We start from the raw sequence: 21,980 nt of genomic DNA, 5'->3' as shown, positions 1-21,980 counted from the left end.
TGCTAGCTCCGAAGCAATTTTGAGCCCAAAAGACAAATAAATCATTTATTATGCTCGACAGATGAAATAAACTGAGCCATGATAGCAGCAATTCAACTATCAGAATATTTACACTATCACATCACGCTGAGTATTTGTGTAAGCCTTTTTACACTGTAAACACATGATAAAGAGACGTTTGAACCCTAAAAATCAAGTCCGTCTTTCTCCCCTTTCCCAAAACAAAAAACCTGCTTTATGCAGAAATTGCTAATACGATTCAACGTCCACAAACAACCCGAGACAAACCATTTCTAGTGATTGTCTGAACGTAACGTGACCCACACTGTGAAATATGAGCGATATGCAGTGAAATCATAGCTCAAATGAGTCATTATTACTGTCAGAAATTCCAGCAAAGTGAGGACTAAAAAGCCAGTGTCTGTACGATGATGTGGGAATTAAAAGAAAAAAATCGTGTCAAGTATAAAGTTGGAGGTCTGAGCTGTACTTTCGCCGCTTGAAAGTACATGCGGTCATCCGTGTTGGCGCACTATTGCGGGAAGGCCTCGTCTTTGATCAACATGCGAGGGCTTTCCTGGTTGTCCAGCCTACGACGAGGGCCAATCATGCCTGTGGGGGGACAGTCACAATTATTAACGTGCAGATAGCACCACTGGATAAACTGTAGTTTAACTTTGATTGGAGCTAAATGTTCTATTTTTGTATTTGGAGTGTAGTTCCAATATCGACCACGAGAGGGCAATGCTATAATGGAAATTTGACTGTAGATGACTGATGAGGAAGAATGAAAACAGATAGCACCTCAGATGATGTTTTTTTAACTGACCTTTTTTTTTTTTTTTTTTTTAAATTAAGTATCGTAGCCTACGTTACTACTTTCTGGTACATCGTTTTCGGCAAACGAGGAAGCATGAAAGCATGAAGTAGTTAAGATCACAACTGTTTTGTTTATTTTAACGACATATTTTAAGGTTCTAACTCATGTTACTACTTTCTGGTACATTATTTTGACTGATGAGGAAGGATGAAAACCGGAAGTAGTTTAGATCACAACTATGTTTTTAAGACATATTTTAAGGTTCTAGCCCATCTTACAACTTTCTGGTACATCGTTTTGGCATCCGAGGAAGAATGAAACCAGGAAGTAGTTCAGATCACAACTGTTTTGCTGATTTTAACGACATATTTTAAGGTTCTAGCTCTTGTTACTACTTATTGGTTCATCATTTTTGGCATACAAGGAAGAATGAAACCAGGATGTAGGTCAGATCACAAATGTTTGGTTGATTTTAACGACATATTTTAAGTTCTAGCTCATGTTACAACTTTCTAGCACATCGTTTTGGCATCAGAGGAAGAATGAAACCAGGAAGTAGTTCAGATCACAACAGTTTTTTTTTATGACATATTTTAAGGTTCTAGCACATATTACTACTTACTGGTTCATCATTTTTGGCATACAAGGAAGAATAAAACCAGGAAGTAGTTGAGATCACAACTGTTTATTTTACCGACGTAGTTTAAGTTCCAGCTCATGTTACTACTTTCTGGTACATCGTTTTAGCGTCCGAGGAAGAATGAAACCAGGAAGTAGTTCAGATTACAACTGTTTTGTTGATTTTAACGACATATTTTAAGGTTCTAGCTCATGTTACTACTTACTGGTTCATCATTTTTGGCATACAAGGAAGAATGAAACCAGGATATACGGTAGTTCAGATCACAAATGTTTGGTTGATTTTAACGACATATTTTAAGTTCTAGCTCATGTTACAACTTTCTAGCACATCGTTTGGGCATCCGAGGAAGAATGAAACCAGGAAGTAGTTCAGATCACAACAGGGGGTTTTTTTACGACATTTTTTAAGGTTCTACCACATATTACTACTTACTGGTTCATCATTTTTGGCATACAAGGAAGAATAAAACCAGGAAGTAGTTGAGATCACAACTGTTTATTTTAACAACGTATTTTAAGTTCCAGCTCACGTTACTACTTTCCGGTACATCGTTCTGGCATCTGAGGAAGAATGAAACCAGGAAGTAGTTCAGATCACAACTGTTTTGTTGATTTTAACGACATAATTTAAGGTTCTAGCTCATATTACAACTCACTGGTTCACCATTCTTGGCATACAAGGAAGAACGAAACCAGGAAGTAGTTCAGATCACAACTGTTTTGTTGATTTTAACAACATTTTTTAAGGTTCTAGCTCATTTTACTACTAACTGGTTCATTTTTGGCATACAAGGAAGAATGAAACCAGGATGTAGTTCAGATCACAACTGTTTATTTTAACGACGTATTTTAAATTCCAGCTCATGTCACTACTTACTGGTTCATCATTTTTGGCATGAAAGGAAGAATTAAACCAGGAAGTAGTTCAGATCACAAGTTTTTTTTTTACAACATATTTTAAGGTTCTAGCTCATGTTAATCCTTTCTGGTACATCGTTTATGGCCTACAAGGAATAATGAAACCAGGATGTATTTCAGATCAAAACTGTTTTGTTTATTTTAACGACATATTTTAAGTTCTAGCTTATGTTACAACTTTTTGGTACATCGTTTTTGGCATCCAAGGAAGAATGAAACCAGGAAGTAGTTGAGATCACAAATGTTTTGTTTATTTTAACGACATATTTTAAGGTTCTAGCTCATGTTATTACTTTCTGGTACATTGTTTCCAATACATGATTTTGACTGCTGAGGAAGAATGAAACAGGAACTACATCAGATCACAGCTGTTTTTGAAGGTTCTAGCTCACGTTACTCCTTACTCGTACATCGTTTTTGATCGACATGCTTGTATGCATTAACACATTCACTGCCATTGACGGTGATAGACGTCAATTGCCGTCCATGGCAGCCACAGACTAAGAATATTAAGGATTGATTTGAACCTACTGCTCTTATGCTTGAAGGATTTGGATCTTCTCGGTGAATTTGGATTCTGCAATGAATAAAACGTGGCAGAAAATAGGGTTAGGGTTAAGTATAAAGAGCATGAAAAGGTAGTCATCAGAAAACTAATGATAAAAAAAATACCTTGTCGCCTTTTCTTTTCTTGGCTGTCGATGAGAAAAGACATTAGCAACGAAAACTAATAAGAAAGGAAATCAATGGAAAAGGAAGCAGAACCTTTCTTTTCGGCCCCGTACGACCAATCGTTGTCGTTAACGTCGTCGTTGTCTTCTTGGTCGCTTTCAGACTTGTTGTTGGTGTTATTACCTGTCACAATTCTGGAAAAATTGGAAGAACAAGGTGGCAATTTCCAAAAATTAACATCCCTCAATCTCGCTTTGTTCGTGACGGGTGTATAAAACAGTCCTACCTGCGGTTGGCGATACGGCTGCTGTTGCGTCCCATGCCGAGGCACTTTTCCAGGTGCGGAGCGAAGCGCGAGGCGGCGATGCTTCGGCTGCAGTTGGGACAAACGCACTCTTTGTTTTTCCACTGGTTGTACACCTGGCCGAACACATCCAACCCGGGCTGGTCCACAATTTCTTTGCATTTTCAAGCAGAACAGAAGAGAAACATTCACAAAAGATTACAGCATCGTACAGTGCCCAAAATGCTTTACAAAACCTGAAAACAAGCTTTTGAACAGGTTTACACTGACAAAAATCAGTCTCTTTGACTCAAAAGTGAAACATTCCCACCAAATTTGAATGTAGCGCTTCATCTACGGCCATGTAAAAAAATTAGGACACCCCATTAAATATTCTGTTCTTTTTTAAGAAATGTTCACATGTCAACGTCTGATCTTGTTTTTCTTTATCCCTGGAAAAGAAAGTGATTTAATTGCAAGTAAACAACAACAAATAATATTGTTTTACTCATTAATCCAAATATATCAACAAAAATGCATATTCTAACTGAGGAAAAAGGTAGGGCACCCTACCACCCTACAGCGTGAATTAACCCCCTCGGCTGAAATAACTTCAGTTTCTTGCATGTACAGCCCATTTCAAGTCACTCCAAGGCATCTCAATGTGATTAAGATTTGGCCTTTGACTCAGCCATTCCAGGACTCTCCATTTCTTCAATTTCAACCAGTCCTTGGTGGATTTGCTGGTATGTTTTGGGTCATTGTCATGTTGCAGGGTCCAGTTTCGCTTCAGCTTTAATTTTTTCGCGGTTGATCTCACATCTTCCTCAAGCAACCTCCGATACATGATAAAATTCATGGTGGATTCTATGACTGTGAGCTGGCCAGGTCCTGCTGTAGCAAAGTATCCCCTATCCATGACACTTCCACCTCCATGCTTCACTGTTGGTATGAGGTTCTTTTCCTGGAATGCTGTATTGGGTTTACGCCAAACATTTCCCATGTTCTGGTGTCCAAATAATTCAATTTTAGAGTCATCTGTCCAAAGAACATTATTCCAGAAGCCCTGGTCTTTATCTATATTCACTCTGGAAAACTTCAGTCTGGCCTTCATGTTCCTCTTGGCGAGCAAAGGTTTCCTCCTTGCACACACATGAAGGTTAAACTTGTGAAGTCTCTTTCTCATGAACAGTAGCAAGAGCCTGCTGTAGGTCCCGTGATTACATTTTAGGGTTTTTGGAAACTTAGCATCTTGCAGTCTGCCCTCGGTTGAGCCTGCTTGGACGGCCAGACCTGGGCTTGTTGGCAGTTGTTTTAAATGTCGTCCACTTGTAGACTATTTTACGGACAGTGGGATGGCAGCTTTTATATTCTTTTGAGATCTTTTGAAATCCATTACCAGACTCATACGCATCTGCAATCTTTTTTCTGAAGGCCTCGGACAGCTCCTTTGATCAGGGGCACACCAAAATAAATATGAGGTTTAAATAAGGCAAGCGTCGTTCAAAACACGGGGTAAGTGATGTTCTAATCATGTGCACCTGATGTGATACACCCGTGTGTGTGATTTTAGCCATTTTAAGTGGGATTGAATGTGGGGTGTCCTAATTTATTCCTCAACAGAAATTACATTTCACAGAAAGTGATACAAAAATATGTTTTTCAGTTTTGTTTAGTTCTATTACTGGAATCTCTCAAGATTGTTAGAATTGATATCAAATATCCATATGACCAAATATGATAGAAAACACACAGGCCTCCATATCCTGATACCAGACCGACATTGAATAAATGTTGATTTTTCATCAAATTCATCAGTATGGTTGATATCAAAATTTTCCACGTCAAAACGTTGAAACAACGTTGTTCTATAGTATGTCAGGCGATGGTTGGGTTAACATTGTTTTATAGTCAGGGGTGCACATAATTTTTTTGCCCAGGTTCTCAGAGGAGGACCTGGAGATGTGACTTGGTCCTCATTGAGCTTGAGAGCCAACCCGCCTGATGCGATAAATTTATGACAAGCTTTACTTAGAGCCAATTAACTTTAATTAATTATATTAACAATTAATGCTTGATTAACATCAACTGGCACAACAAAATTGCCATTACTTTGAAATGTAAAGAAATAAAAAGCACCAATTCAAAATAAAGGGCATTATACGGCTCCCACGTTAACTCCAAGCCTTTTTAAAAGTGGGATGTCCTCCTCATAAGACCTCATTGAACGTGCATGTTTAGCTTTGTAAAATGCGAGCAAAAACACGTTTGTCAGTGCATGTTGCTGTTCATTACCTTTATTCCGCCACGTGTCCATAGGGCGAGCGGGGTCCTGTTTGACATCGATAGTTTGCTTAATTGCCACATGCTGTTTTTTTCGTGCTTTTCAAAGTTTGGATGGCTGAAATTCTTTGACCCTACATAAAATGCGCTGCTCTTATCGGCGACATTGGGATTCTCACAGCACATTTTGTACCGCATTTCCGTGCGAGCATCATTTGCTTCTAGCCATGGTACCTCCTACTTTTCAGCAAAAGTCCTTTTTTTCGGTAGCTCCAGTGACGTCTCTGTCGTCTGTCTGTCTTTTGACGGGGGTGGGGGAACACGGAAGTAATTACTCAGTGTGGTCTGCCTCTTTGACATTTTGAGAAGTTATTTTCTCGTGTCCGCCGCAAATACGGTGGTCAGCCATCGGTACGCAAAAGCGTATGGAAGTCGTTGAGGGCCAGCGCGTTTGTCTACGTCCGGTACGCCTGCGCGCATGCGGACCACTTATGTGCACCCCTGTTTATAGTTGATGAACTAATGTTGACAAATAGTTGATTTATGATTGACCGGGAAATATGATTGAAAAGTCATTGAATTATAGATGAGCCGGCGTTTTGGTCGAAAACATAACATTGATTCAGCGTTGTTCCAATATTATTAATAATCGAAATGATGTTTAAATTTGTAAGGATTTCAACGTTGAAACAACATGAACTGAGGGTGCAAAAGTGACGTTGATTCAATGATATAAGATCGACAGCGGAAAGTTGATCCAACATCTTTTCAATGTCGGTCCGCAATCTGGGCAGGGTGTCCTAATTTTTTTTACATGACTGTACATCATCATAAACTGCCCAAAGTGCTTTTACAAAACCTGGAATTTACTCAGCTTCAAAAAGTTAAGCTGTAAAAATTCAATCTTTTGTATTTGAAGCTGATGCTTCAACATCCGAGAAGATTACAGTGGCCTCCATTTTTCGAAGAATCTCACCGAAGTCCCGCATGCTTTCTTGGTCCGTGTCATCCAGGAAGAAGTAGCCCTGCTTGACCGCCCGGTGTACCTCGAAGCAAAGTCCCAGGCACGCGTCCTCCACCAGGTCAGACAGGATGTCCTGCGCCAGGCCCTGTAAATACACAGGAAAGTGTAGATGAATCTCACGAATGGCGCGATTGGCAACTGAACCGCACCTCCAGCTTGCTGTTGTCCAGGCTGGACATTGAAAGCTCCTCCATTTTCATTTGCCAGAAATCTCAGATGAGCCGAGGCGGCTGTGGTCATGCTGCAGCTCAGCAAGCCTCTGCCAGAACAGGACTGGAGACCAGGACTACTCATCAAGTTGAAACTCCAGTCCAGGTTCTCAATACATGAATGAAAGATACTCACAAACGAGCACCACCGAGGTTTCTTCTCTGTCTTTCGTTTAAAATCTAAGGAGGAACACAATCAGACAGGACGTTACCGGATAGAGCGGTCACCCTCAGACACCCCCCTTGGGGAGGGGAAAAGGCGGAACAAAACAAAGAAAAGCAGGAGATGGCTTGCGAATACCAGCTTGCCACAAGTCGGGTTACTTTTTATTCGAGCTAAGAGGACGCCGAGAGCTCCAAACGTAACATTAACGGCGTTATCGTGACGAATTAGACTCCAAAGTATTCGTGGTTGCCTTGAATGCCTCTCGCCGTGGAGATTTGAGCTCTCCGGAGCTCCGGTCAAGTCGACGCCGCTGCATTGCGGCAGTTTGGTATCGCAAAGTGACGTTAAAAGACGGTGAGCCGTCTTTTCGAGTATCTCGCCGTTAATTAAAATGAGTGTCCGGTTGCGCGAAGCGAGCGCGCAAATTGTTTAATTGCGTTTATTTACCTACTGCGGCAGGCGTCCATCTTTACAGGCAGAATCAGACAGAAGCAATCGATCGGTTTCGATTCCCAACGGAGCTCGTTGCGTCCACAGATATATCATTTACATGAAACTAGATGTCGGCCAAGTAGTGAGCTAATGTGGACAAGTGTCGTCACCTGTCCGCCAGTTTACGTCAGGACAACGGAACGTGTACTTTGAAGTATGGGTGAACAGCTCAGGTTTCAAATGGCTTGTTTTTTGTGTATATTAAAAAAAAAAAAAACGGCATTGAAAAAATATATAAACACCATAGATCTTTTCCATAAATAAACTACATACTAAAACTCATCACGTTAAAATATTTGAAGCAATTGCCGCATGGACGGAATGACCCGTTCATGCATTGCTTCAAACAGTTTACAATGACACCGTTTTAGCACATTGAGACCGAAAAGGCAGAGAAATGTGAGTGGACACAGGCTTTCATTGGAGTGCGCCTTTAATTGGCTTAAGCTTTGGCAGCCCCTACTAACAGTCATGGTTGCCCAACTTCCCATCATGCATTTGGGCGGAGCAAGAGACGATTTTTTTCTTAACACGCTTATTTGAACACAACGCAGAACACATTGTATACCATTTGCAGCCACTGCTGACAGTCATAGTTGCCCAACGTCCCATTATGCATTTGGGCGGAGCAGGAGACGATCTTTTTCTTAACACGTCTCATTGAACACAACACAGAACATACTGTATACCATTTGCAGCCACCACTGACAGTCATGGTTGCCCAACTTCCTATCATGCATTTGGGCAGAACAGTTAAGGCGCTACATAACTATTTAGTGAAAGCACAACAAAAATAATATCAATATAATAAAATCAGGGCAGCCATCAAAAGCAAACTCCCATCACTAATGGGTACGTTAGACCCGGCACCTTTCATAAATAGAATAGTAAATATCCATCCTCAACAAAAAAAAAAACTTTCAAAAGTATATAAAGCTTTCTCATGTAGCAACTCTACTTGTCTACATAGCACATGAACAAGAATTTAATGCACCTTACAACAACATAACTTCCAGTTTAACTAGCTTTACAGTATAATTGGCTGTGACTGTGGCAGACTTTAATTGGGAGGGGGGAATAGTGAATAAAAATCAACACTGTCATCAACATTTTCTGGCTGTGACTCAGTCTTTGCCTCTTTTCCTCCTTCAACCTCTATATCAAAACTTCAAGTTGTTGTTCATCTGGGTTGGGGGGTTAATTATTAAAGTAGAAAACTATATAAGAGAAAGTTACGTATATTAATTATTTTTTAAAAATGCCCACAATAAACCTGGTGTAAGAATTTTCACTTTTTACTCCAACACCGTTTATAACAGCAATACCGTTTGTTTCCAGCCACCAGATGTCCTTGGACTCCTCACCACACACCAAGGTCAAAGAGGAACAGCGTGCAGGGTTTTATGCGGCGGCAAACAGGTGGCTTTTTTTTTTGTGTGTGTGTGTTTTCGTTGTTCAAGTAAAGTACTCGATGGCACACATACGCAAAAAAAAAAAAAAGCCCAGTCAAAAGTGACACTTTGGGCATGTAGGGGCAGGTGCTCAAGCACCCTCCCCACCTCTGCACATGCCGGTTCAGCTCGAATCATGTCTGAGTTAATACGGTCATAAGACAGTTTGTAAATATGTCAAGAACTCAGCGTGTTAAGAGTAGGGATGTCCCGATCACGTGATCAGAAATCAGCCAATTGCACCATTTTGCAGAGAATCGGACTCGGGTGAAAACGATCGGGTTTTAAATTTTAAAAACATATTTTTCACGGTCATACTCGTACAGTGCCACAGCCTCTCACCATCCCTCCCGCTAAGCAGCGCGGCCAAACTATTCAGGCAAGTTAACGATGGTTGACAGGTTTGTAGCTTTGATCTGGCCAGAAAAGCTTGGTAACTCTATGATCAAAGGCCCAACTTGCCTAAGGGTCCTATGGCAGCTCATTGTGTAAGTGACAGGCTGTTCTCAACAGCACAAGCGTCAAAGCCTGAGTTGATTTGAGCGGACTCACTTAATGAAGCATTTAATAAAGACCAGCATGTTTCTTAGTTATTCTTGTTGAAAAATAATTCACATTCTGAAGGCGGCACGGTGGGATAGTGACATGTTTGGAATTTTTGTTAAAAAAAGCTTTCGTTACCATATGGGGACTTGGTATTGGCACATTCTCAAAATCAGGTGACTCGGGTGCAACCATAAGCCATCGCGACATCCGTAGTTACAGTATTTAGTAGAGAAAAATCACTCACCCTAGGTTTGTTACAATACAGCCTGCCATAGAAGTCTTCTGATGCAAGATGGCCGACAAATACTTATGCCACCAACTCCACTTATAGACATCTAGCGTTACACATGTGATATCTATGGGTGCGTCGCTCTGGAAGTGAATGTAGTGCTCCTGGATGGCGAATTATTGCAATTTTAATTTTCTGAGTGAGATGTTTACTTGCTGCGATTGACGGTGACATACGTCCAATCCATTTGGAATGGGAGGTCTAGCAGAGATTGCACAGCTACTGGATGGGACAATGACTGAAATGTAACTTTTTAAAAATACAAGTTTTTTTCTCAGTATTTTGACTTGCTGTCATTGACGGTGATAGAGGTCCAATCCATTTTTACTAAGAGAAGGGGGTTAGGAACTTGGAATATTTTATGTTTGAATAGGACGCAAAATTTTGGGAGGCAATTATAGTCCATAAAATTTCTACTATACTCAAGGCATGAAAATGGGTCAGGGGTTAAAAAGGTGTTAAGGGTGTGGAGGTAATATGTACACTGTACAACCAGGGCTGTCCCAAACGACTGAATTTTCTCCCGATTAGTCAGCCGACTATTTTTACGATTAGTTGACTTTTTTATTTTTATTTTTTAATTACTAATTTAACAATGAAATTTTTGATGACGCTTAATAATTCACAAAAACATTTTGGAATACTTAAATTCTTTATTACAGCACAAATCACATAAATAACAACAATAAATCACAAATAAACAATGAGGTCAAATGCTAACAGCATTAACCTAGTGCAAAAGAATGGAATGTAAACAGATTCAGAACACTGACTTCGCCTTTCCAACATGATTCAAAACAATTAAAAAAAAAAAAAATATATATATATATATATCTAGCATATTATAGTATACTACTATATATAATCGTATTATAATCATTGCCAATCAGAATTTTAATAAAGAGTGTCATTTTGAAGCTATTCTTAGTGTAGTCTGAATTCTGAAGTATGTGGGATTAACTCCAGAAATCGTTATTTATGTGACGAACCTGACGTGCTTTTATTTTGAAATGTTCACCAGAAGTGCGTTCGCTAAACCGGTAACAGTAAGCTTTACACTTCGTTAAAAAAAAGCTCTTTTTGTCATTGCATGTGGCGTCAGTAATCAATTTTTTTCGTGCGAATGCTGTTAACCAGCGATTTTTCATGTTTGAAGTGTAACCTTTTAACCGCAAGTTTGCGTTTTGGAGAAGACTGCCAATGTTTTATAGCAGGCTAAAGTAGGTTGTCTTTTTTCCCCAATTAGCCTCAATGTAGCAATGCTAACATTTACAGTGTTTAATATAGATGTGTTTGCTTATTTTGTATGTCTGAACTTTAATTCTACAGCGTGTTGATGATTAATAAACATGTGTGAAAGGAATTGAAGTCTCATATGCCTTCAACACGTATGCACAAATGTGTGCACGCACGCAACGATAAAACGCAGCTGTGAAAATGACCGCCCTCATTTTTTTTTTACCGTGCGATGAACGGAATCATTGCATATCGCGACAAACTTGGTAAATTCAATAAAACATGTCAGTTAGATGGACTTACAATTTGCCAGCTTGTAACTGTCTCCTGTTGTCTTCCAAAATTACAACTGGGTGACGACGCTTAAGGTGTTCATTCACGGCAGACGTGCAGCCAAGCTTGGCATTGAAGAGACAGGACACAACATTGTTTCGTTGAAATAAGTCAATGTTTTGGCCACTCTGGTGCGCTTTTTTGGCTTTGTGCCGCTTTCCCCACTTGCATACCATACGTCCGACATTAAAAAAATCTCCCGAAACCCTACAAATTTTCTCCTCGGATTCACACAATTCACATGTCACCCTTTTTGACTTCAAACTGGCGAATTTCGCCGAAAGCTGAGAGATTTTCCTGCCTGAAAAATACATGTTGAAATCACACAAGCGCTTATCTGTTACTACAGGCTGAAGGCTTTTCTCTACTGATTAACTGAAGACGTATAGTTGGGAGTAAAAGTGAACACGATGTTACAATTTCTGCAGTCATTGATAGCATTTTGAAAAGTCAAAAAATAAACAACATGCAGCAATTTGACAGCGTCATGATTTGGTGTCAAATGTCCACCTAAAATACATCGAAGATGTTCTCGTTGACGTCGTTTTCATCATCCTGTGGATTGACAAAGTTCTTTAATGTACAATGGTTGCAAGAACAACAAAAAATGATGAAACCATTTTTCAAAATCCAGACCTCATCCCAAGTGAAACACTCTTGCTCTTCATCGCTGCTACTGCTGACTTCTAGGTCTTCGTCTTCGGAGTCCTAGGACACAATGGACGTCGCAGTCAATGATTATATTTCATATCCGTTGACAGCAATCTATTTGAACTGGCCAGCCGTTCAATCGGATTGGACGTCTATGGCCGTCAATGGCAGAGAATGACTTTAAAGTGCTTGGCCGACTCACCGAGGGTCTGTAATCCTCCTGGATTTTATTAATTTGATGGGCGGCAAGTTTTTGACGTTTCTGAAATACAAAATTTAAGAAAAATAATAGGAAAAAAATCATATAAAGTAAAAAATATTTTTGAAAAATTAGGAATTTTCAAAAAAATGTAACCAAATGAGATTAAAAAAACAATAAAAATTAAATAAAACCAAAAAATACATAAAAAATTATCTGACGGAAAAAAATTAAACTGAACAAAAGGCTTTAAAAAAAGCGTTAAAATTGTCCAAAAATGATCCTCATGACTTACTGACAGGTAGTGCCTGCACTTCCTAGCGTAATCTTCTTTCATCTGTGAGAAGCAAATAAGTCATTAAGACTTTAAAGAAATTTTTGGGCCAATTTAAAATCTTCACTTTATTAGGCCCCGAGCACCAATTGGTGTGAGAGACCTATTGTTCTACAAATGTTTTTTTTTTCCAGGGCAAATGAAAATTGCCAATTTGAAGGCCTTCGCATGCTTGAAAACTCACTAAAATTTGCACATACATGCAGCTTTGCGTAAATTTAGATAATTTTGTGACTTTGCAAAAAAAAAAAAAAAAAAAAAAAAAAAAAAAAACTTACTTTTTTTCAACATAGAGCGATGAAATTTGGAGAGCCGATACCTTGTGCAATACTGCTCCAAAATGTCTCCCACCCATATTTCAAGTCCAACAGGAAATCAGGTATTTTGGATTGAATGTGAAATTTATCTCGAGTTGCAGCGTGCGTATTTCAGACATTGGCACCTAGGGAGTTAGTTGGAGCCTCCTCAAAATTGGTGAGACTGTTCATAAGACATATGAGATCTAAAGTTATGAAAATGGTGGGTTTTCATACATAGGCCTGACCTAGGCTGGGCACCAAAGTCTGCCTTTTTGGCAACGTGCCAAATTCAGTAAATGACTAATAATTCCCTGATCCAAGGTACAGTCTTTTTCATAACTGTCATGTATGAGAGGTATCCCAGCATGAAAACAACTGCATTGAAATCCCTGCTGGAAACAGGAACTGCCCTTTTTTACTAGACAGGCTCCTCCTCCCAGGGAAAAAAAAATCAATTGACCTCAAACCTGAATCAGGGGAGCCTTAAGACAAGTTTTCAGGTGCCTGATGAAAAATACTGAGGTTCCGTAACTGAGGAAAGTAAAAATGACCGTCGCCATTTTGTCTTGCCACAGATTTTCAACATAACTTGGCGGATATACAACATATGTGCGCCAAACGTCCCGTGCTTGTTGGGAGTTGTACCCTGAAGGGTCCTGTAGGAATCATTTGCAGTATCTTTACAGCACTAACTAGTGGCAACAGTCACTCATTTTACTTATACATGTCCAGTTCCTTTCAGGTTGGTCAGTGTAGTTACAAGACCTTTTGTATTGTAATACTACATTTTAAGGCCCCTGTCCACGTCTGTTGCCATGACGACCATTTTGTTCACCATTAAAAGGAAGTAGATTTCTTCAGGGACTTAGGCAGCTTACAGAGCCATGAAATTTGGCAACTTGGTTGAATTGGCCCAATTAGAACTAGTGCTGCAACGATTAATCGATTAACTCGAGTATTTGATTAGAAAAAAATATTCGAATTTAATTTTGTTGCTTCGAGTATTAATGAAAAGTGGCGTTGTAATGGCTTATTTTGGCTTTATTTTTTAAATTGAGTTTATAGGGACATTTAACCCTTTTTTGTGGGAATGTGGGTTTGAACCATTTGTTAGGAGCATTGCAAAAAAAAAAAAAAAAAAACGTTAGCATTTTATAACATTTAAGCTCGCGAACTTTTGCTATGTAAGTTAGCCAATTGTTCTTTTGTTATACATAGATCCTTATTTATCTTTTTAAAACCGTTTGTGGCTTAGTTCAGGTATTTTAATTTTTCATGTTCCTTATCCGATTACTCGATTATTCAAACTAACTAGTTCATCGATTAATCGACGACTAAAATAATCGATAGCTGCAGCCCTAATTAGAACATTCATTTTGGTTTTATATAAGGGCGTGGCTGCACAACTCAGTTGCACCTTCTTTTTTGTAGGACTCTCTTCAATAGGGTTTTTTTTCACTTAGGTGTGTGAATGTGTTTCTCATCTCAGGATATACAAAAACATCTCCATCATCCATGCCCGCAAGACAAAAGAGTTTCCATACAAAACAAGAGGCGAGTTTCGAGAACATGTTAGTTTCTCATGAGATGATGAGAGGGGCACGATCTGCCACCACCCTGAGTGCGTGCTGTCCGAGTTGCGCCAAACTGCCAGGGCCTGTTTAGTCCTGCTTGCAGGCCTAGTTATGATTATTTTCACATTGCCATTATGTACACATACAATTATAAACTAATGAAATATTACAAAATAAGAATTGAAATGAATACACACTGGAAAAAAGCAATTATGTCTTGAATTTCATCAAAAAAAAGTGACAAACACCCTCCACATCCAAAATGTTGCACGTTTACTTGTAAATGCCGTGTACTGAAAGCGCTTCGCTCCGCGTCGCTCAACTGGCGCCAACGTTGGGCCCACGTGGCCACGTAGTCATTTTTAGGAACCCCCTGCATGGACCCCGCTTGCTCTTTGCAGAATAGATGATAACCACTCCTGGGAAAAGAATAAAAAGCCGAATTAACTTGTGATTTAACAAATTGGGTGCCAATGGCGGCGATAGACGTCCACTCCATGTGGACCTCCCAGTCCACATGGAGTGGACGCTTATCATCGTCATTGGCAGGGAATGACTTCATAAAAAACTGAATTTGTATGATATACCCGGGTGGCTTTGGAGGCTGGGCGTCCTCTGTTGATTCCATGGAATTTGCTTCATTTTCACTCTAGAAGTAAACGCATTTCAATTATGATGACGGCGTACCATTATACATGTGTTCTCGCTGTTTTTTAGGTATGCGTACCGCGTTCTGGTCATCTAGTGCAGTCTCTGCAGCCTTCTTCCTGCAAGGAGTCCCTTCAATTTTTATATACCGTATTGGCCCGAGTATAAGACGGCCCTGATTATAAGACCACCCCCTCTTTTTCAAGACTCAAGTTTGAAAAAAGGCTTTTTGAAAACCAAATTAATTTTTATTCAGAAAATAATTACAGTACATCCGAAACAAATGATTATAACAATATATTTGAGAGAAAAAGCATGTTCAAATCTTAATATCTGAACATTCAAATATGTAAAATAAAGCGCAATCACATTCGTAAATGAATGGCTTCTGGTTTTTGAAATGTAAATAAACCAATCTATTGTGATAAAACAACAAAATTGCAATAACTGCATTAACCATCAATGTGAAGTCTAACTGTAACTGTAGTCTTGAAACAAATCTGAATAATGAAAAACATTGCAAAAAAATTAATGCAAACTGGTTAAACTTGAGAGGCGCTAAGATCTATCATGACAGAACATCACTTCAATGATATCTGGCGCCATCTAGCGTCGTCAACGGGTATAACGTCTAGACCGCGAATATAAGACGACCCCCTCTTTTTCAGTCTTATTTCAATGCAAAAAACACTGTTTTATACTCGGGCCAATATGGTATTCACATGATTTGATGATGTTCATGTCAATACCTCAATTTTGAGTATTCCGCATGCGCGCGATGGTATTGTTCCACATAAGGGGCCTGTGAAGAGGGAAGAAATGAGTGAAGTTCCATTCAAATGAAGAGCAATCGAAATTCAGAGTACCTTTTCTTCCTCAGTCAAGCCGTTGTATTTTTCCGATACTAATGAGAAAATCCCCTGTGGACTCAACTCCGGGTGCAGCGCTTGGTATTTGTAGAAGTTCTCATTGTAAAAGACATATATTGGAAGGCTGGGTCGCTTTGGAGGCTGCGAATCTACCTGAAATACAGATTGATTGAGTCGATCATCAAATTAATCGACAACAATTTGGATTTTTGAAGCATTTATTTGAGCAGAAATTTTCTGTGTTGTGGTACGTTAACCCTCTGATGTACCTTTTTGGTTGAATTTGAAATTTGATCGACCGCTTCATCAACAAGCTCTGTAAGTGTTCGAATCTTGCGCATCTGAAAAAGAGGACAGAATTTTTCTCTATCAATCCTAGAAGAATACAGTGATAGGCAAGTAAATCATAGACTTCATAATATATTGACAGGACACGGGGCGCTGACACTGCGACACGCCTTCGGGTAGGAGGCTTGCCCACACCTAGCATCGTGTTATTCTCAAACACGCGCACGCAGCGATCTAATGCCGGATTTAGGTTGGAAAAAGTACGAAAGCTGTACCGCATACAAATAGGGAGGATTGTCTCAGGAGTGATTTGTTCGAGGATTCAAAATAATTATTATATTTTTCGTAACATGCATGCATTTTGAAACGTGAAAAAAATCAATGGGAGAAACTAGCCACAAAAGCATTGGCAATATACTTCGCAATATTTACGTAAAGTATATGCTACCTGCACGTTTTTTTTTTTTTTTTTGCTTTTAACCAAGAATTGAGACTCTTTTACTTCCATGTCTATAAAGAATTCAGGGATTTAAGCATTTATTCAAAAGAATTTTCATCAGGAAAAGCTCTGTTTACATATGGCGGCTGGCACATTGACTGACAGACTAGCATCATACTTTGACATATTTACCTAAAATAAACGCTAACTGCCCGTTTTTTGCTTTTAACCTAGAATCGAGACTGTTTTATGTCCATATCTGTAAAAAATTCAGGGATTTGAGCATTTATTCACAAGAATTTTCACTGGAAAAGCTGTTTACATATGGCGGCCGGCACATTAACTGACAGACTAGCATCGTACTTTGACATATTTACGAAAAATAAATGCTAACCTCATGGGTTTTTTGCTTTTAACCAAGAATATAGACTGTTTTGCGTCCATATTTATAAAGAATTGAAGGATTTAAGCATTTATTCACAAGAATTTTCAACAAAAAAAGCCCTTTGTGATTCCACTCGGTCAGCTTTGACGGCCACGCCAACAATGCAGGCCGGTCTCGTGCCCCGTCAATATCATTATGAAGTCTATGTATGTATTTACAGTGGTACCGTTACATACAGTGCCTTGCAAAAGTATTCGGCCCCCTTGAATCTTGCAACCTTTCGCCACATTTCAGGCTTCAAACAAAGATATGAAATTTAATTTTTTTGTCAAGAATCAACAACAAGTGGGACACAATCGTGAAGTGGAACAACATTTATTGGATAATTTAAACTTTTTTAACAAATAAAAAACTGAAAAGTGGGGCGTGCAATATTATTCGGCCCCTTTACTTTCAGTGCAGCAAACTCACTCCAGAAGTTCAGTGAGGATCTCTGAATGATCCAATGTTGTCCTAAATGACCGATGATGATAAATAGAATCCACCTGTGTGTAATCAAGTCTCCGTATAAATGCACCTGCTCTGTGATAGTCTCAGGGTTCTGTTTAAAGTGCAGAGAGCATTATGAAAACCAAGGAACACACCAGGCAGGTCCGAGATACTGTTGTGGAGAAGTTTAAAGCCGGATTTGGATACAAAAAGATTTCCCAAGCTTTAAACATCTCAAGGAGCACTGTGCAAGCCATCATATTGAAATGGAAGGAGCATCAGACCACTGCAAATCTACCAAGACCTGGCCGTCCTTCCAAACTTTCTTCTCAAACAAGGAGAAAACTGATCAGAGATGCAGCCAAGAGGCCCATGATCACTCTGGATGAACTGCAGAGATCTACAGCTGAGGTGGGAGAGTCTGTCCATAGGACAACAATCAGTCGTACACTGCACAAATCTGGCCTTTATGGAAGAGTGGCAAGAAGAAAGCCATTTCTCAAAGATATCCATAAAAAGTCTCGTTTAAAGTTTGCCACAAGCCACCTGGGAGACACACCAAACATGTGGAAGAAGGTGCTCTGGTCAGATGAAACCAAAATTGAACTTTTTGGCCACAATGCAAAACGATATGTTTGGCGTAAAAGCAACACAGCTCATCACCCTGAACACACCATCCATCATGGTTTGGGCCTGCTTTTCTTCAGCAGGGACAGGGAAGATGGTTAAAATTGACGGGAAGATGGATGCAGCCAAATACAGGAACATTCTGGAAGAAAACCTGTTGGTATCTGCACAAGACCTGAGACTGGGACGGAGATTTATCTTCCAACAGGACAATGATCCAAAATATAAAGCCAAATCTACAATGGAATGGTTCAAAAATAAACGTATCCAGGTGTTAGAATGGCCAAGTTTAAGTCCAGACCTGAATCCAATCGAGAATCTGTGGAAAGAGCTGAAGACTGCTGTTCACAAACACTCTCCATCCAACCTCACTGAGCTGGAGCTGTTTTGCAAGGAAGAATGGGCAAGGATGTCAGTCTCTCGATGTGCAAAACTGATAGAAACATACCCCAAGCGACTTGCAGCTGTAATTGGAGCAAAAGGTGGCGCTACAAAGTATTAACGCAAGGGGGCCGAATAATATTGCACGCCCCACTTTTCAGTTTTTTATTTGTTAAAAAAGTTTAAATTATCCAATAAATTTTGTTCCACTTCACGATTGTGTCCCACTTGTTGTTGATTCTTGACAAAAAATTAAAATTTTATATCTTTATGTTTGAAGCCTGAAATGTGGCGAAAGGTTGCAAGGTTCAAGGGGGCCGAATACTTTTGCAAGGCACTGTACATACGAAGTTAATTCACTCCTTGTTTATAAGTCGAAATGGTAGTATGTCGAGCAGGATTTTCCAATAAGAATACATTATAATTCCATTAATTCGTTCCACAGCCTGAAAATCTATGTTTTGCGTGGTGTACCTGAACGCACCGCGTGTCTGAGTAAGAGAGGTGCATTAGAGTTTTTACTTTCCCTTTTCATGTTCTGTTGTTGGCGAACTTGGCGTCAGCTGCGACGGACAGTAGGCGTGTTGTCTTGCACAAGTTAAATGAGTAAAAACCTGACACCGCGGGCGATTTCTTTGGCGATGTTACCACAATAATAATTGTCACCTTAACTAACGAACGGAGGTCAGAAGAGGACCGTCGAGATCTTAAACATTCCACGGCCCTATTGTCGAGCCAGTTCACGGACGCGGACACCACACTCATATTTTTCTATCATTTCCATCCTCACTTCAATGGAAAGCCCTACCTTTTTTCACCACCTGCACTAACCTCTCTTGAAACCAGTGTTGATTTCTCTCATAGGAAAATCCTCAAAATTGGTGAGACTCTTCATGAGACATATGAGATGTTAAGTTATCAAAATGGTCAGTTTTCATACACGGGCCTGACCTGAGCGGGGTCTTTTTCATGGCAAATGAAAATGTCCAATTTGAACGCCTGTACATGCTCGAAAACTCTCACCAAAATGTGCACATACATACAGAGACCAATGAAATTTGGGGAATTGATACATTGTGCCAGGGCCCGTTCAGTCCTGCTTGCAGAGTTAGTTTTTTTCTGTTGTTTATCCTAGCAAGTTGAATAATATGATCAAGCTTCAAAACATTTCGTTGAGCATGTTTGGTTGTCAATGGGACGTCAATAGTACAAATTTTGAGAAAACATTTTGAGACTTTTTGGTCTTTTAGGGTCCAAATGTTGATTATAATTGGTCAGCGAAGAAAACAACAGTTTGGACATGATGGTTATGGTGTCCCGAAAAATAGGGACGCAACCAGGCCATTGTGAACATTTTTTTCTTTGAAATATAAATGCAACATCATAGATATGCAAATTCGGACAAAATAGGCACAGGTGTTATTTATGGGCAGCGTTGTTAATAACGGCGTTAGAACATAACGGCGTTACTAACGGCGTTATTTTTTTCAGTAGTGAGTAATCTAATTAATTACTTTTCTCATCTTGGTAACGCCGCTACAGTTACTGAGGATGGAAGGGCGTGCGTTACTATGCGTTGCTATATTGGTTGAATGACACGATAAAAGTCTGAGGGAGACGGACTCACCGAGACGACAGAGCAGAGCAGGAGTGGGGAGGAGGCAAAAAAGTTGTGACGCCGAGCAAACGCGGTGCTAGGTGGCTCCGATAATACCTGACTGTAGCCCAGGGGTGGGCAAACTATTCCACAAAGGGCCGCAGTGGGTGCGGGTTTTTGTTGCAACCCATTAAGAGGACACATTATCACCAATCTGCTGTTTTACAAGTGCAATCAGTCGATTGCAGTCAGGTGCTTCTCATTTCTGCTGAAACCTCATTGGTTATACTATCTTTGCTGGGTCAGTTGGAACAAAGACCAGGACCCACTGCGGCCCTCGAGGACCGGTTTGCCCACCCCTGCTGTAGCCGATAGCCTACAAACTACGCCCACATGATATGGTAGACATGGTAGATATCACATATATATAGAACTAGATGCCAAATGACAGACACGGGGGCATTAGCAACACGTACAGTATAGGAACTAGATGCGTTAGTTAACAGCCGCCATCTTAAAGCAGAAGACTTCTTAGGAAGGCTCTGTTGTAGAGAACCTTCCTGGCAAACCTAAGTAACTTTTCATCTAAAATACTCCTAAATTGGCAAAATCTTGACTTGAATCGACCTTTAAATGATGAAACCGTTTTAAAACTTCCACATGTCAAAAGTAGACAGAAGGGAACTAATGCAATAATGGGAGCAATTTTAACAACTTTTAATGGTTGATTCAGGATTAAGGCTAAATTAGGGTTTGTTTGTTTTTTTGAGGGGGAAAAAAACCATGAAAATTATCACCAGTTACTTCGCAAAGTAACTAAAACATTCAGGTAACTGAGTTACTAACGCAATTACTTTTTGGGAGAAGTAATCTGTAACTATAATTAATTACTTTTTTAAAAGTAAGATTAACAACTGTTTAAGGGTTAATTAAAACTAAAGGCAGATAGTAATATTGAAAACAGTCAAGGATGGTTATGACAACAATAACCAACATGAATTCGACTTACCTTTCGTGACACAACTCTCCACTTTTCCAAGCAATCTTTAGCCGAAAAAGGAGGAAATGCCACATTTTCCCAGTTGAGCGTGTTTACGCCATGGGAGAACGCTTTCATTCTATCAGGTTCCGGAATGTTACTTTTCACCGCGTTGAGAAGCTTCAAAAGAGTTTCGTCTGTCCACGCTTTAAAACATAAAATTGTCAAAATATTAACGTTAGGCGGACAGAGTTAAAACTTCATTTTACAGGACGTACCGGTCTCCATTCGGCTTCCAAGACTCGACAGCCCTCTCTTCGTTCGTTTTACGTACCGGCTCATTGGAAAAGTTACCAAGTGTTTTTGTGATGTATAATTAGATAAAAAATATTTTTTTTAACACGCCACCGCTCATTTAACGTTATCAAAAGTATTAGAGTAGCAACAACATAATATGTGATGAAAAGTCGAGTATGTTTGGCGTGTGTAATTTTCCGAGAGAGTGGCCAATCAGATGCGAGACTTTCTTCTTTGCTATGATAAGATAGGCAGGGAGGTGATAACTAACAACAACGCCATCTAGTGTTCATTTGTAGTGCCTACGTCAGTTAAGAACATACCGTACTGGAATGGAAGCGTTCATGTTTTATGATACCTGTAGTTTGTTAATATTTTTAGAACTGCGTTTAGTGCCAAGACTATTTCCATAGTGTTTTTCAGTGTTATAACATTTGTTTACAAAAAAAAAGGAGAAAAAAATATGCCTGATTTCAAACTTAACTCATTCACTGACATTGACAATGATAACATCAAATCCGTTTGGCATTTAGTGATCATGTGCCAACCCTGCCAGTCAA

General features: G+C 39.6%; 2 protein-coding genes across 3 annotated transcripts; both read right to left on the bottom strand.

Moving 5' to 3' along the window:
• Window positions 1–31: 31 nt before the first annotated feature.
• LOC130909839 (ataxin-7-like protein 3) lies at window positions 32–7,665 on the bottom strand. 2 transcript variants are annotated; one of them, XM_057826743.1, is made up of 9 exons: window positions 7,465–7,660; window positions 6,988–7,031; window positions 6,792–6,915; window positions 6,595–6,727; window positions 3,339–3,510; window positions 3,146–3,246; window positions 3,053–3,075; window positions 2,912–2,957; window positions 32–612 (listed from the first exon to the last, which is right to left on the bottom strand). In XM_057826743.1, the coding sequence occupies exons 3-9, from the start codon at window positions 6,840–6,842 to the stop codon at window positions 533–535; spliced, it is 606 nt and encodes a 201-aa protein (XP_057682726.1). In that variant the 5' UTR covers window positions 6,843–6,915; window positions 6,988–7,031; window positions 7,465–7,660; the 3' UTR covers window positions 32–532. The 2 variants fall into 2 exon arrangements, with proteins under 2 accessions (XP_057682726.1, XP_057682728.1); XM_057826745.1 differs by having other exon boundaries at window positions 6,792–7,031; window positions 7,465–7,665.
• Window positions 7,666–10,461: 2,796 nt separating this feature from the next.
• Window positions 10,462–21,957, bottom strand: LOC130909512 (nucleolar transcription factor 1-A-like). Its single transcript, XM_057826068.1, has 12 exons — window positions 21,402–21,957; window positions 21,154–21,329; window positions 16,208–16,279; window positions 15,936–16,091; window positions 15,819–15,871; window positions 15,149–15,188; window positions 15,009–15,070; window positions 14,699–14,840; window positions 12,510–12,551; window positions 12,218–12,277; window positions 12,001–12,072; window positions 10,462–11,919 (listed from the first exon to the last, which is right to left on the bottom strand). The coding sequence occupies exons 1-12, from the start codon at window positions 21,463–21,465 to the stop codon at window positions 11,875–11,877; spliced, it is 984 nt and encodes a 327-aa protein (XP_057682051.1). The 5' UTR covers window positions 21,466–21,957; the 3' UTR covers window positions 10,462–11,874.
• Window positions 21,958–21,980: the final 23 nt, after the last annotated feature.

The sequence above is a fragment of the Corythoichthys intestinalis genome, chromosome 21 (genome assembly GCF_030265065.1).
Source record: "Corythoichthys intestinalis isolate RoL2023-P3 chromosome 21, ASM3026506v1, whole genome shotgun sequence".
Classification (NCBI taxonomy): domain Eukaryota; kingdom Metazoa; phylum Chordata; class Actinopteri; order Syngnathiformes; family Syngnathidae; genus Corythoichthys; species Corythoichthys intestinalis.
This window is presented reverse-complemented; position numbering and strand designations above follow the sequence as displayed.

Bases quoted from the DNA above. Each gene is read 5' to 3' on its own strand.
- LOC130909839 (XM_057826745.1), bottom strand. From the start codon at position 6,842: ATGAAAATGGAGGAGCTTTCAATGTCCAGCCTGGACAACAGCAAGCTG. The intron at 3,247-3,338 runs GTAGGACTGTTT...CAATTTTTCCAG, and splicing joins AGCCGTATCGCCAACCGCAG to AATTGTGACAGGTAATAACA. The intron at 3,076-3,145 runs GTTCTGCTTCCT...TCTCATCGACAG, and splicing joins GTACGGGGCCGAAAAGAAAG to CCAAGAAAAGAAAAGGCGAC.
- LOC130909512 (XM_057826068.1), bottom strand. From the start codon at position 21,465: ATGAGCCGGTACGTAAAACGAACGAAGAGAGGGCTGTCGAGTCTTGGA. The intron at 21,330-21,401 runs GTACGTCCTGTA...TATGTTTTAAAG, and splicing joins TGGAAGCCGAATGGAGACCG to CGTGGACAGACGAAACTCTT. The intron at 15,189-15,818 runs GTATTGACATGA...GACTCCTTGCAG, and splicing joins GCGGAATACTCAAAATTGAG to GAAGAAGGCTGCAGAGACTG.